Consider the following 12,367-nt stretch of genomic DNA (forward strand, 5'->3'; position numbering starts at 1 on the left):
GCTTCGAGTACGTTTGTTATTACAGTATTGATTAATTCACACCCGATCAAGAGTATCGATGTTCTGAATAAAGACAAAATGAAGACTGACTGTTGCCTTTGTGTCCTTTAGAAGCTGAGCTACCACAACAATGGATGTTAATCATTTATAATTTATAAAATGAGTCATTCTCCTTTCAAAGTAAGAGCATGCTCAGTCTGCAGATAGTTTGACCCCTTGACCTTGAAAACCTGCCACTAAGCTTTGAGCTCACGTCTGTCGCAACTCATTTGATATTCATTCACCAATCTGGTTAAAGTCAGATAGAAGGAGAACTGTCTAAAAACAAACAATGAAACAAAGAAGTGCGTCTCACCAGATATTTATATCTTATAGACAGACTATTTATTCCAATTTAAAGGCAATCTTTTCTACTCCTTGTCCAATCTTTGAAGCGTTTAATGATATAGTAGAGCATCCCTCATTTGGTCCAGATGGTTCTGGCAGCAGCCATCAAGGTGGAGATGGAGAATCGGCTGAGCTGATTTGGGGTGGATCGGCGGATCACGATGGCCGAGTTTGTCTAAAGAAGAAGGATGAATGAATTCACAAAGGTATACATGTCCAGAATAACACAACTTTAATAGATCTAAAAATAGCGAGAGTGGGTGGAGTGAACAAAGGACAGTCCTCGTCCTTGTGAAGACACTTGGGAGCTGAGATTCCCCCTCTGGGAGTCTCATTGTCCCTCCCTCCTCCGGTGTCGCTGCCGATACTTCACATCTCATAATCTTTTGTTACAGCTGAAAGGCTACCTTTCACTCGCTAACGATACCATCCAGTCGACACTTGAAGCATTGTCCAGGATGAAGCTGCAGCTACGTTAAACTTAGTTATTGAACAAATGGGGGGGGGGGTGGAGTAAGATTATTAGATTAGGCTATTAATTAATAAAGTGAATATAATAAGAATACAATCAGACAATCGATATTAATCTGTTTTTGTGCTGCCGTCAGTCGGATGCTGGTGAAAAGGGGCCGTTTCTGTCGGGACGTTTTGTTTCCACAAGGGAATCTCAATGATGATGAGTCTTTCCTTTCATACCTGCTTCCTCAGAGCGTAACGACACACTTGAGGGGGCTGCGAGCGCCGAGCTTGGCCTGGAGGGGGGCCAGAACCTGGGCTTGGAGGCAGTAGGTGGCCTTGCGGTCGAGCCTTTTGATCGTCAGCTTGTCCACGCAGCAGTCCATCTCAAACGCCTTCTGAAGACGAGACGGCATCAGCTGGGAATGTTTTACACCACGTGGTGCGATTTCTTAACAGCAAACTGAGCCTCAAAGGTGGAAGGTTAGAATTATGCGCTCTTGCTCTTCCGCGTCCTCCCTCGTCTTCTTCCTCTTTTGTTTTGCAGAAGCAGTAGGAGAGATTTTTTTAATGTCCTTTGTCTTTAATGCGAGAATGTTCCTGTGCTCATATGAACGTGTGAATTAGGACGGGATCTTGGTACCGATAAAGAATAAAAGCTCAAATGCTGAATGGCAGAAGGACCGGGCGTGTCTACCTCCTCTCCACTGGCGCGTTTCAGGTAGATCTTGTACTTCAGACCGCTGTGCATCTTCTGGACGGCGGGTTTGGGAGGTTCCAGACTAACCACGATCTCCTGCTCCGTGACGGTCAGCTCCAGAAGAGGGGGGCTGATATGGGCTGCAGGTGTGAGCAAATAGATTAGTTCGATTTTTCTTAAGTATTCCTTCCGTGATGCTGCATCAAATTGGGGAAGCAAATAGAAAGAGGATGAGGAAGAGGAAGTGCATGAAGACTCACTGTTCCAGCTTGGGCTGAATCTTGGGGAGACGGACCAGGCCGATCTGCTGGAGGGCAGGGAGGCCTGTACTCTGCCGTAGTACCACTCTCTGGGTTCAGAGGTCACCTCGCTCAGGTCACACTGGAGGCTTTGGATCTCCTGACAGCTGGCCACATCGACCCACTGACGTTCTCCATAACTGTTTATTGAAGAAATGTGTCCAATTCTGTGCTTAAATCGCAAAACCTACAGGATTATTTATTTTCTCATCAACATGTCTTCCCAACAGAGGTCAAAGAAATACTCTTGTAATTGTATTACAGATAGAATCAACAAACATCCTTCATTCATCTTTGTAATACAAAAGTATTAGCTTCAGAAAAACGCATACACATTTATTTTTCTATTTATATGATTGTTAATCATAATAGAATTTACAGTTAAGCTCCAAATATATTGTTGTACTTTGTCGAGCTCTTATTTCACTGGCTGAAAATCAGGGCTTTCCCAGGGATGCACCTGTTTTGGCCAATCACGCTTCATTTCAAAACGGGTAAATAATACGCCTAAAGGCGGGGCTTGAGTACACAAATACACATAGTGGGGAATTTGATGTGAATTACCACAAGCAAGATTAGGGAGGAAAGAGTTAATCATCTGATTCAGGATTAAAAAATAACATTAAAAAAAACACCTTACAGGTAGAATAAAAAACATTAAAAACAACACAAACGGACCAGAAAACTTAACTCAATGCTGCATATTTTCAGTTACATGGTGTGTGTGTGTGTGTGTGCGTGTGTGTGTGCTCGTACATCTTCCACTGGACGCTGTACTGCAGGGAGGTCCTGTTGTTGTGAGGAGTCCAGCGCAGAATGTTTTTATAGTCCACAGAGTCGAATCTCACCTTGGCAGGTGGAGGGAGCGTCACTGGATCTGGAATCATTAAGTATTGATTAATGACAACGTCAGTTGAATTCAGCAATTGGCTATAATGGAAAGGAAAACTTACAAACGGGACAGAGAATCAGAAGAAAATCATCAACAGAAGAAAGCGGGTCACTTTTATTACGTCTCGGGTCTAAAGGTAAGAATAACTCACCTCGTTTGTGATGCTAGAAAATCCTGATTTATTACATTCATTATTTAGACCAAGAACATTCCTACAATATCCAACCGTAAAATATTTTGTTAATTTCTTTTCATGCTAAATTTTAATTCAAGTCTGCAGAATGCACAATGTTTTAATAACCAGACAATAAAGTCAGTGTTGATTTCATAACCCTAACGCGAGTATAAATGCTGTATTTGAGGTGTTGTAACGACTTCAGGTTGAACTTACCTTGCACGGAGACGCGCAGGTTCCCCAGCAGCACGGCTCCCAGCAGCAGACGGGTCATGGTGCTGATTCTACAGGCAAACACAAGCCACACTGGACTGATGCTGGGGGGGACTGCATCACCTTTAACATGCCATTAACTTCCCCTTTAACGCATGGATGGGCCATATATGGCATTTCTTTCACAACGAGGATGCTGCGGCAGTCTTTACAGTCATTCGCTCCCTTTTGTTCTATATTTAGTTCTGTTTATTCTGTGCTGCACATCAAATGCCACACAAATGCTAAAAGCTAGGAAGGAAGCTAAGAGTTAAGTATACACATTTCAATTATTTAGCTCGAATTAGAGGTGAAACTATGAGACATTTAAGTAATGGATAAGATGTCAGCTGTTAGTAACGGCTTAAATATTTGAATTAAAGAAGTGAGAACGTCGATATAAAATATCTTGTGATGGACACGTTAAAGTCGGGGCACTGCAGATTAACAGAAACCCCGACAAATCCATTATCATGTGAATATTCCCATCCGATAGTTTTTTTCGTCATTTTCTAACCGCTTATTCCGCTATCGGGTCGCGGGCCAAGCTGGAGCCAATCCCAGCAGTCAATGGGCGAGAGGCAGGGGACACCCTGGACAAGCCGCCAGTTCATCGCAGGGCAACACAGAGACAGACAACCAGCCACACACACACTCACACCCACGGGCAATTCAGTGTCACCAATCAGCCTAGGCTGCATGTCTTTGGTGGTGGGAGGAAGCCGGAGAACCCGGAGAGAACCCACGCAGACACGGGGAGAACATGCAAACTCCTCACAGAATGGCCACAAGCCGGAGACGAACCTGCGACCATCTCGCTGTGAGGCAACAGTGCTTACCACTGCGCCACCGAGCCGCCGTCCATCCGATAGTGACGTGTGCTATTGATCTGTTACTGGAAACTAAAAGGTTTCCCCCTACAGCAAGGGGAAGGAAAGAGAACTAACATCCATCTGTGCAAACACACAACAAAGAGGTCTTCCTGCAGACCGGTTTCAGAGGAAGTATGTTGCCCAATCAACATGATGACACGAGCCTCTCAGTTCAACTTGACCGTAGTATCTCAAATGTCATTGCTCTTCTTTGCTTAACATTTAAAATACCAACTTCAGTTAATTTGGTGACGGCAACATCGCATGTAGGGCGCTCGGCTCGCAGCGCGACGCACGTCAACTTCAGTTTGCATTTATCACAACTTCCTGCTTTTTTAAATCACGCAGTTGAAAATCACGGGACACAAACAGAAACAGGCAGAAAGTGCTTATTAAAAAATGACAACACAGCAGACGAAAGGCACAGAGATCAAAGCCATGAGAAGTAAATGATAGCGAGGTAGCAGTAACCCAAGCAGAGAAAGAAGCACTAGAACCATTTCCCTTTTTATCTTATCCTTCTTTTTAATAAACGTTATTGACTTGTTGGCTCATAACTGTTCACATACTCAACGGTGTTATCTTAAAATCAGAATATCAAAAACATAAAATATTCCTACACAAGAGAACATTTAATCCTTATGTGCAAATCATCCACTCATTCCATGAGGAAAGGAACTGCAGTTCTCAAACTACACAATCCCCAAAAAATAAAAATGGAAACTTGGCAAAACGAACGTAAGAAATTGACATTGATTGTTTTTGACAAGTTACTTTGAACCAACTGCTGGTTACAGCTCTGCAGACGCATCCTGCACGCAGCAGCTCAGACATCCCTTACAGACTCAGTGAACAAACTCACTCCGTTAGTGCTCCCATCAGTCTCCCCGAACTATTCTACTAAAGGCGCGTGCACTATCGTCACGGTCGCTGTGAAAAGACAGCAGTGCAAATATGCAAGAAGATTTTAAAAAAAGTTACAGAAACTCATGCGAAGGATTTGGTGAAGACTCGAGACGAGGCGGCTGTACGTGGAATCGGGATTTGGCAACGGATAAATATTTGCTTGGCGACAGCTAATCCAGGAATCCGTTAAAGATTGTTCCAAACACGCCGATGCCTCCTGCACACGCTTCGCTATGTTCAACATGCGCGCTGCTGAAGTTTGATTGCAGCAGTATCGATTACGGGTCGAAGCAGGATTAAGAAATGAACGACCAATTCCGCCCATTTGATCTTCCAACTATTGGAAATAGTGTAGAATTAATGCGTTAAACAAAGGCGGTGCTTATTTTACATGTTCATGTAAATACGCACAAAAGTGTAACTGATTAAACGCGGTAGCCTTCCGTCTCTTCGTCTGGTGACAACTGGACCAGCACCAGGCGCTTCTCATAACCGGAGTTCTGGGGCTCGTCTTCGTCGATACTGCTGAGGTCCGCCTCAGTGGAGGAAAGACGGGCGGGTGGGTATTCTGTGCTTTCCTCCTCTACAGGTGACACAAGTGGGGTCGAGTTGGGCTCCACCACCGGCACCAGGACCGGCACCAGGACCGCGTCTCCAACCGCCCCGAAGGTCAACTGCCTCAGTCGACTCGTGAATGTCTGTCGAGACGCAAAGAGGCGGCGTTAGTGTTGAATTTGAACTGTTCGTTCAGCGGGGATACCTTTTTCAAGCACATTTAAATTGAGGCTCCTCAAATGAACCGACATACCGTAGATCTCGGTGAAGGAGTTGAGGGCGTGGTCTTCTTTTTGTACACGATGAAGACGACCAACGCGAGCACGCCGAAGGTCAGGAGGAAGGCCAAGACGATGGGGACGTAGATGGACTCTAGGGGACGTCAAAAGGACATGGAGTCACTCTGAACACAAGCACAGGCTAACAAGAGAGTCGCTGAAGGTTCTCTTTCCTTCCAGAGTCGCCGCTAACCAACACGAAAGAGTAAATATGCCAGGATAACAGGATTTTTCAAAATAAAAGCATGCGCATGTCTGAGTCCAACAAGCCAAGCCAGCAGGTTTGTGGCTCTGACTACCTTTAATCTGTAGTCTGAGCCACAAACCTGCTCATCAGATCAATACCGACCACATCGGATCTTCCGTTTGATTAAACACCAGACAGAATCAACCGCTACCTGATTAAATGTCGGCGTTCCTCCGGAATACAACTGGATTCTCAGAGGAGCTGCGGTTCATGTAGAAGGAAAGCCTATTGAACTTATCTTTGCCGCGTCTTTGGCATTTGGTGATTGGCCGGTTTAAAACGAAAGGTTACAAATCAGATTTCAGCTTCAGCCCTGAAAATCAACACCAAGAGCCGCCGCTCAACAATAAAAGCATTACATTCTACTCAACTGTTCGGCCCGTGTGTGGACTCCTGTGCCGTGGCGGCGCAGTACTCCTGCGTGGCTTTGACGGCCATCTTCTGCATCTCTCCCTTCACCTTCAGACAGTGCTGCGTTTGGCCGGGATCAGCTACCAGCTTCCCTTCACAAATCCTCTTCTCACAGCTGAACCTCTGAGGTGGCGTCTCCTGCCCAAACAAACGAAGGATGTACTTCTTTTTGTTCTTCTCTTAAAACATTTCCCATGAACGTCAGGCAGGACGAGGGCGCGCCGTCTGACCTGGTTGACGATCACAACGTCGTACTTAAATTCAGGCAGCGGTTTCCTGATCTGCGCATCGAGGCTCTTCTTCCGAGGTCTTCTATTCTGGCCGGAAAGCCAGTTGTGGTTGTAAAACAACCACGGATGCCGGAAGTGAAAGAAGACCTCGCCGTCCATTTGGGCAGTGACATTTATAGACGGCAAGTCCACGAAACCTGGACACAAATACGAGGACAAAAAAAACCTTACGTAGGATACACAGGAGAGAAGAAGAGGAAACTTCTCGCTGTTCTGACAAAACCGTTCAGATTCCTGTTCACTTCAGATTCTGCCTACTTCACCCAAAATGAACGAATTCTGTTTCTTTAAAAAAAAAAAAAAAAAAAAAAAAAGTGTTCAATGTTGATCACTACTCACATTTCTGATCGGCCTGGGAGTCCTTGAAATAGCTGAAAATGATTCCTTGAGAAGGAGATTCCTCGGACTTATTCTGTCCAATCACGGCGCTTACAGTAATGTAGTAGTCGTTATTTGGATCCGAGAGAAAGGAAACATCAGCATGGAGAGCCGGAGGCTCCACCAGAATGTCGTCAAAAGTCCTGGGAAAAGAAATAAGAAGAGTAAAAAATTACATTAAAACATCTTAAATGTGGTCGGCTGCACATGTACATAAACGGTTAATTCGATTACAAACTGTTAAAGGTATTATTACGGCTCTCTGTAGAAATACTTTCAGAGCATAACAAAGAAATACTAAATACAGCTATGTACTTGGAAGAATCAGTTTCACATGTTTAAACGTTTAAGGCCCCGGCGAAGAGAACCATCTTACAGACATTCGGCAGGTCATGTTTACAAGTTATTTATTACAACTAACCCAGAGAGTGCAGAAATATCCACTTTGAATTTAAGGCCTGGCTGGAAATGGCTGTAGCTCCACTGCAGCGTGTTGTTCATATTGCGGCAGTGAAGGGTCACGTTGGTTGGCGGCTCCACTGTGGAAACAGAAATTACAGATGATCCACGATCAAAGTATTGATTGCGCCAAAATATCAAACCATCAGAGAAATGATTGTTGTACTTTACTCAGAAATCATGGTCAAGCAGAAAATATTGCCGCGAAGTATTTGATCAAACCAGCTTGAGAATGATTTATTACAACAATACCGTCACTAGAGGGCGCTAGAGATTTAACTCCATTCAATGCATTCATGCTTTTTCTAACACATCAGCACAAATAATTCCACAATGCATGTAAGAGCGTATCAGTAAATATTCTGTCTTTCATTGTCGATACGGTTTGATTTTTTTTTTTTTTTAATCTTCATTATGGCGTGTTAAAGTGAAGAACTGCTGAGTCGCTCCTGCGCGGGATCCTTAATATACTACCAGAAACCAGTGTAATGTCTACTTTACTCTGACTTCAAGACAAAAACTTTGTTTATTTTATTTCACAACAATGTTTCGAGTACACAAACTTCCTCAAATCCAGCGCAACAAAAGCGCAGTGTGTTCTCCCTGCACCCCGTCCCCAGCGATAAACTGTGCTAACGTCAGCAATGTGGCTGGACCTTTACCAGACAACTAAATTGTTGTTCATTGCAAGGTTAATCCTGAGTGTGAAGCACTTTACTGTTCACTGAAGCAATAATAATAATGGTCATTACTTTTGATTATTTATCATGCAGGCAGCAGATATTGGCATATTGCACGGAGACACTGTGGAGCCGCACCGCTTCAATAACGCAGACGGAGTACCGGATTATTACAAAGTCACACTTTCTCATCTTGTGTTACAAAAAGAAAAACCAAGAGAACAGGACAATCAATTAGGGATTATAAATACGACTATGCCTGCCGGGGTTTCTTACTATACACAACAACCTTTCACAGAAATTAGTCACGTCTATGACCATATTGTCATTTCAGTTTCACTTCCCGTTGAACACCACTGTACATTTTCCTACGTATATGCAGCGAGAATAAAAACAAAAGGCAGACTTGTGGGTGAGAGAGCATCACAGACACACGGGCTGCAGAGGCGATAACCACAACAGTAAAGTTGGTCTCTGGGGGCTGTCGCCACAAGATGAGTTTGAGGGTTTAAAAAAAAAACTCCTTTACCATTAAATACAGCATGTAAAAAAAAATGCAAGTAAATATATGTTTAAATAAGTGAAGCAGATGATCCTCTTGTGGGGAATAAAGAAGATGGAGAGAAACATCCATGTGTGTGATCTGTTGAGGCGCACCAGAATACAGCTAAAACAGCATCGCCACAACACACATCTCCGACAGGATGGGGAAATGTGGCGGAGCTTCCAATCCCCGAGCGACCCAACGTCCTGTCGGAGCACGAGAACGCCACATTAACAGCGTCGGGATTTCTCCTCAGATTTGGCACAGACAGGAGTGATTAGATACATTAAGAAAGTGAAATTGTTTCACTCCAGTGTCCCGAGGAAAATGTAAAAATGTTTTCATGTGTGTTTTCCTACTGGGGTATGTTTGATAAACATAAAAAGAAAGCAACACATGCGAGTAAAGTTTAAAATGCTTCCCGAGTGGCTGCTTCTTATAAACGTCACTCGTTATGCTGGAAGCTCGGAACATGGCAAAATAAAAACAGACCAACTAATCTCGGCAACCGAAAGCAGCTCTTTTTTTTTTTCCCCCCCCAATGGGGGCCACCAGGCTTCATCTAGGGGGCTGTAGAATACAGACCCCCCCCCCCCTGTAAATCACAGGTCTCCTGGGGCCCATCCCTGCTTGCTACAGGCAAGATGCGGGGCCACACCCCATAGACAGACAACCTTTATAGCATTTTAGCATCGAGTGTTTATAGTGTGCAACAGGGGTTCCCACAAACTGCAGCGAATCAATATGCTTTCACATCTTTAAAAGAATAAAATGTTCCATAGCGCCCCGATGGCTTCTATTCATTGTGGAAGAGCTGCACCCATCAGCCCCCCTTTATGAATGAACCCAACCCCACTGCCCCAGTGTCCATTAAAAGAACATCCATTTAACGTCTTCAGTAGTTGTGCTTCAAAATGAGTTTACTTCTTGATAAAGAACACAAATAATCTTGAGTAACACTTGAAAGTACAAAGAGGAACTGATGGGGGGGGGGCATGTTCAAGCGATCAGCCATGTGGGAGTTATTCTGACTATGTACACATTCCTGTGATGTTAAAGGCGTTATGTATTATTAAGGTGATTTACAAACACCCCGCCGCCTTTATTAATCCGGAATAATCATCATTCTGGATTTCACAGATTACTGTATTTAGCAGCGGTTTAATAAAGATAATGGAAACGAATCTACAAATTCAACAGAAGCAGTTACTTGAACACAAATGGAGCCGATTCACTAAAGAAATACGACGCAAAATGTTGCATATTTTCATTTTAAGATCCATAACACGCCTGAGCTGCAGTAGCGCTTTGCTGCTAGCTAGTTGCTCACAAGGTCTGTACTATTGCTAGCCCTAACCCCCCCCCCCCCCCCCATTGATGACATGCAACACGTTCTGTTGATAAATTAAAGAAAGCCCTGATAGCTAGCATGCTAATGAGCTAGCTGGAATTCACCGTGTTTTCCCTTCAGGAATCTGCATGTCCTCACCGGACATTGAGCAAATGACGCAACACTCCGACACTGACACCCACGCTGAAGTGGCGTTTCGTGTGAAACGTGCGTGGAATTCTGATTTATGCGGTTATCTGAGCTCTGTGGGCAGAAAAAAACACGAAAGCGCAGATTGTGTTCGTGAAAAGTAGCAAGGCTAACTTACCATAGGCGGCTAACGCTGCGGCTTGGAAGCACGCAAGGAAGAGGAAAACATGATGGCAACTTGACAGCGCCATTCTCAAAAGGCAGCCCATTGCTCGTTGTTTGTCCTAAAAAGAACAAAGTTGCAGTTACTAGATATTCAGAATGTTTATCTCGAGCTAGCAACGGGAGAAGCAAACAACCTTTCCCGAGTCACGTCTCCGGATCACTGGATGCGTCGCGCTGCACTCCAATGCTGCATTCAGAAACCTCGTAAAAATGAAAGCTCCAAAACCGAACAGAGGATATGACATAACTTTACATACATTGCATTTTCCGCTTATAGAAAATTAAAATAAAAGATGCGGCATTGTGTAATAAAAGTAATAATCAACTTCTGAGGTTTGCCCTTTTCACTTTTTTTTCACCAATTCGTCGGAAATGAATTATACCCGATGGTTTTGAATGCAGCAGAAGGTCATCAGAGTGTCCAGTTCCCCAAAAGAACCTCAGTCACAAAAGAAAGTCATGAAGTTATAGCTTGTGCGTGTTTGTGTTTGTGTTGAGTGAAAAACATATAAATAGGACCTTGTTCTAAAAAAAAAACCTTATTCCATTTCCATGTTGCCACAATTTAACCAGTAGATGGCAGCAGATACATTTGAATTAAAGCGTGATGGACAGCGACCAGACTGCAGTTAATTAAACAGAAAACATGTTTTTAATCCCTTGTGATTTTTCAACTCGTGATTTTAAATCCGTGAAATAATTTACACACTTGTGAGGAATGTCATTCTTAAGGTCAGAGCACCAGTAGATCCCGCTTTTCGTTTGCGGGGAGGGATGTGACGTCACCTCACGTGTATAGATGGATGATAATTCTGATATTTGTAATGGATTAAATGGTTGCATGACGGCTTTGCATGCATGGTGGGGGCTAATCTGTTTAAAGTCGCCTTTTAATGGCGTGATGAGTCAGATGAAAGGGTTAATGTCTTCTTCTTTTTTTTAATAGATGCGTGTTGGTCATTATGAAATACAGCTGCATCTAAAGCGTTATAATAATGATCGCAATCTTTTTTTTTTTAAGACGCCGAGCCAGCAAACGCACGCGTTGAATGTGTGTGTGCGTGCACGCGCGCGCGTGTGTGTCTGACACCTGCCAAAGTGCTTTTATTTGCATGATTAACACGCAAGTCCGTCTCGTTAAGCGCCTTGTGAATGCAAACTGATGGGGCGTGTTGATCCTGCGCCCGAGAGGTCGGACGCAAACCGGGGACAGACCGGGACGGTGTTTGCCGGTCGGGTCGGTAACGGCGCTCACGTGTCACGCCTAGAGGTCGGTGTGAGCCACGACCTTCACTTGTGATGGTTTATTAAAAACAAACAAAACCAAATCAATTTAATTGATTTTCATGATAGACCTTCATGAATGCGCACGGTAAATATTTATATCAGTCCAAACAGGTGGCGCGGACGGGGGGGGGGGGGGCTGTCCGTCCTCCTCCGCACCCCTCCATGTGAGTCTCTAACCACGCTGCCGCCGTCTCCTCACCGGCAGTTTAGCACTAAAACATTTTTACAATCAGACGTTATTGTTCTCCGCCTCCTTGTGGGAGAAGCGACCATGTTCATTTTTTTTAAAAGGGCAAATCAGCCATAATTCAGTTCATAAACTGCAGCGCGCACGGGAGAAATGCGCGGATGAATATTCATGAGGGTCCGCCAGAACTGCCACGCTCAGTGATTCATGGGGCATATGGAAATATCACTCACATTAATTACCCCTAAACTGACTCAACATAATGTTGTCATTAGATAATTATTACTTATTTGTGATACTAATGGTACGGTATGGCGCGCAGTGCCGAAAGTATACATGATTGAGATTACAGATCTTTTTATTCACGGGACGACCGCGGATGTGATGGATCTATGTGCGTGTGTGCG

The 12,367-nt window shown here is 44.1% G+C and overlaps 2 protein-coding genes across 2 annotated transcripts; both read right to left on the reverse strand.

The window, feature by feature from the left end:
* Window positions 1–1,091: 1,091 nt before the first annotated feature.
* il22ra2 (interleukin 22 receptor, alpha 2) lies at window positions 1,092–3,183 on the reverse strand. Its single transcript, XM_068741448.1, has 5 exons — window positions 3,126–3,183; window positions 2,599–2,719; window positions 1,804–1,982; window positions 1,541–1,683; window positions 1,092–1,241 (listed from the first exon to the last, which is right to left on the reverse strand). The coding sequence occupies exons 1-5, from the start codon at window positions 3,181–3,183 to the stop codon at window positions 1,092–1,094; spliced, it is 651 nt and encodes a 216-aa protein (XP_068597549.1).
* A 1,358-nt stretch (window positions 3,184–4,541) lies between these two features.
* LOC137895792 (interferon gamma receptor 1-like) lies at window positions 4,542–10,530 on the reverse strand. Its single transcript, XM_068741302.1, has 7 exons — window positions 10,440–10,530; window positions 7,520–7,637; window positions 7,060–7,241; window positions 6,661–6,857; window positions 6,391–6,568; window positions 5,748–5,866; window positions 4,542–5,637 (listed from the first exon to the last, which is right to left on the reverse strand). Exons 1-7 carry the CDS (start codon window positions 10,528–10,530, stop codon window positions 5,365–5,367), a joined length of 1,158 nt encoding a protein of 385 aa, XP_068597403.1. The 3' UTR covers window positions 4,542–5,364.
* Window positions 10,531–12,367: the final 1,837 nt, after the last annotated feature.

The sequence above is a fragment of the Brachionichthys hirsutus genome, chromosome 7 (genome assembly GCF_040956055.1).
Source record: "Brachionichthys hirsutus isolate HB-005 chromosome 7, CSIRO-AGI_Bhir_v1, whole genome shotgun sequence".
Classification (NCBI taxonomy): Eukaryota; Metazoa; Chordata; class Actinopteri; order Lophiiformes; family Brachionichthyidae; genus Brachionichthys; species Brachionichthys hirsutus.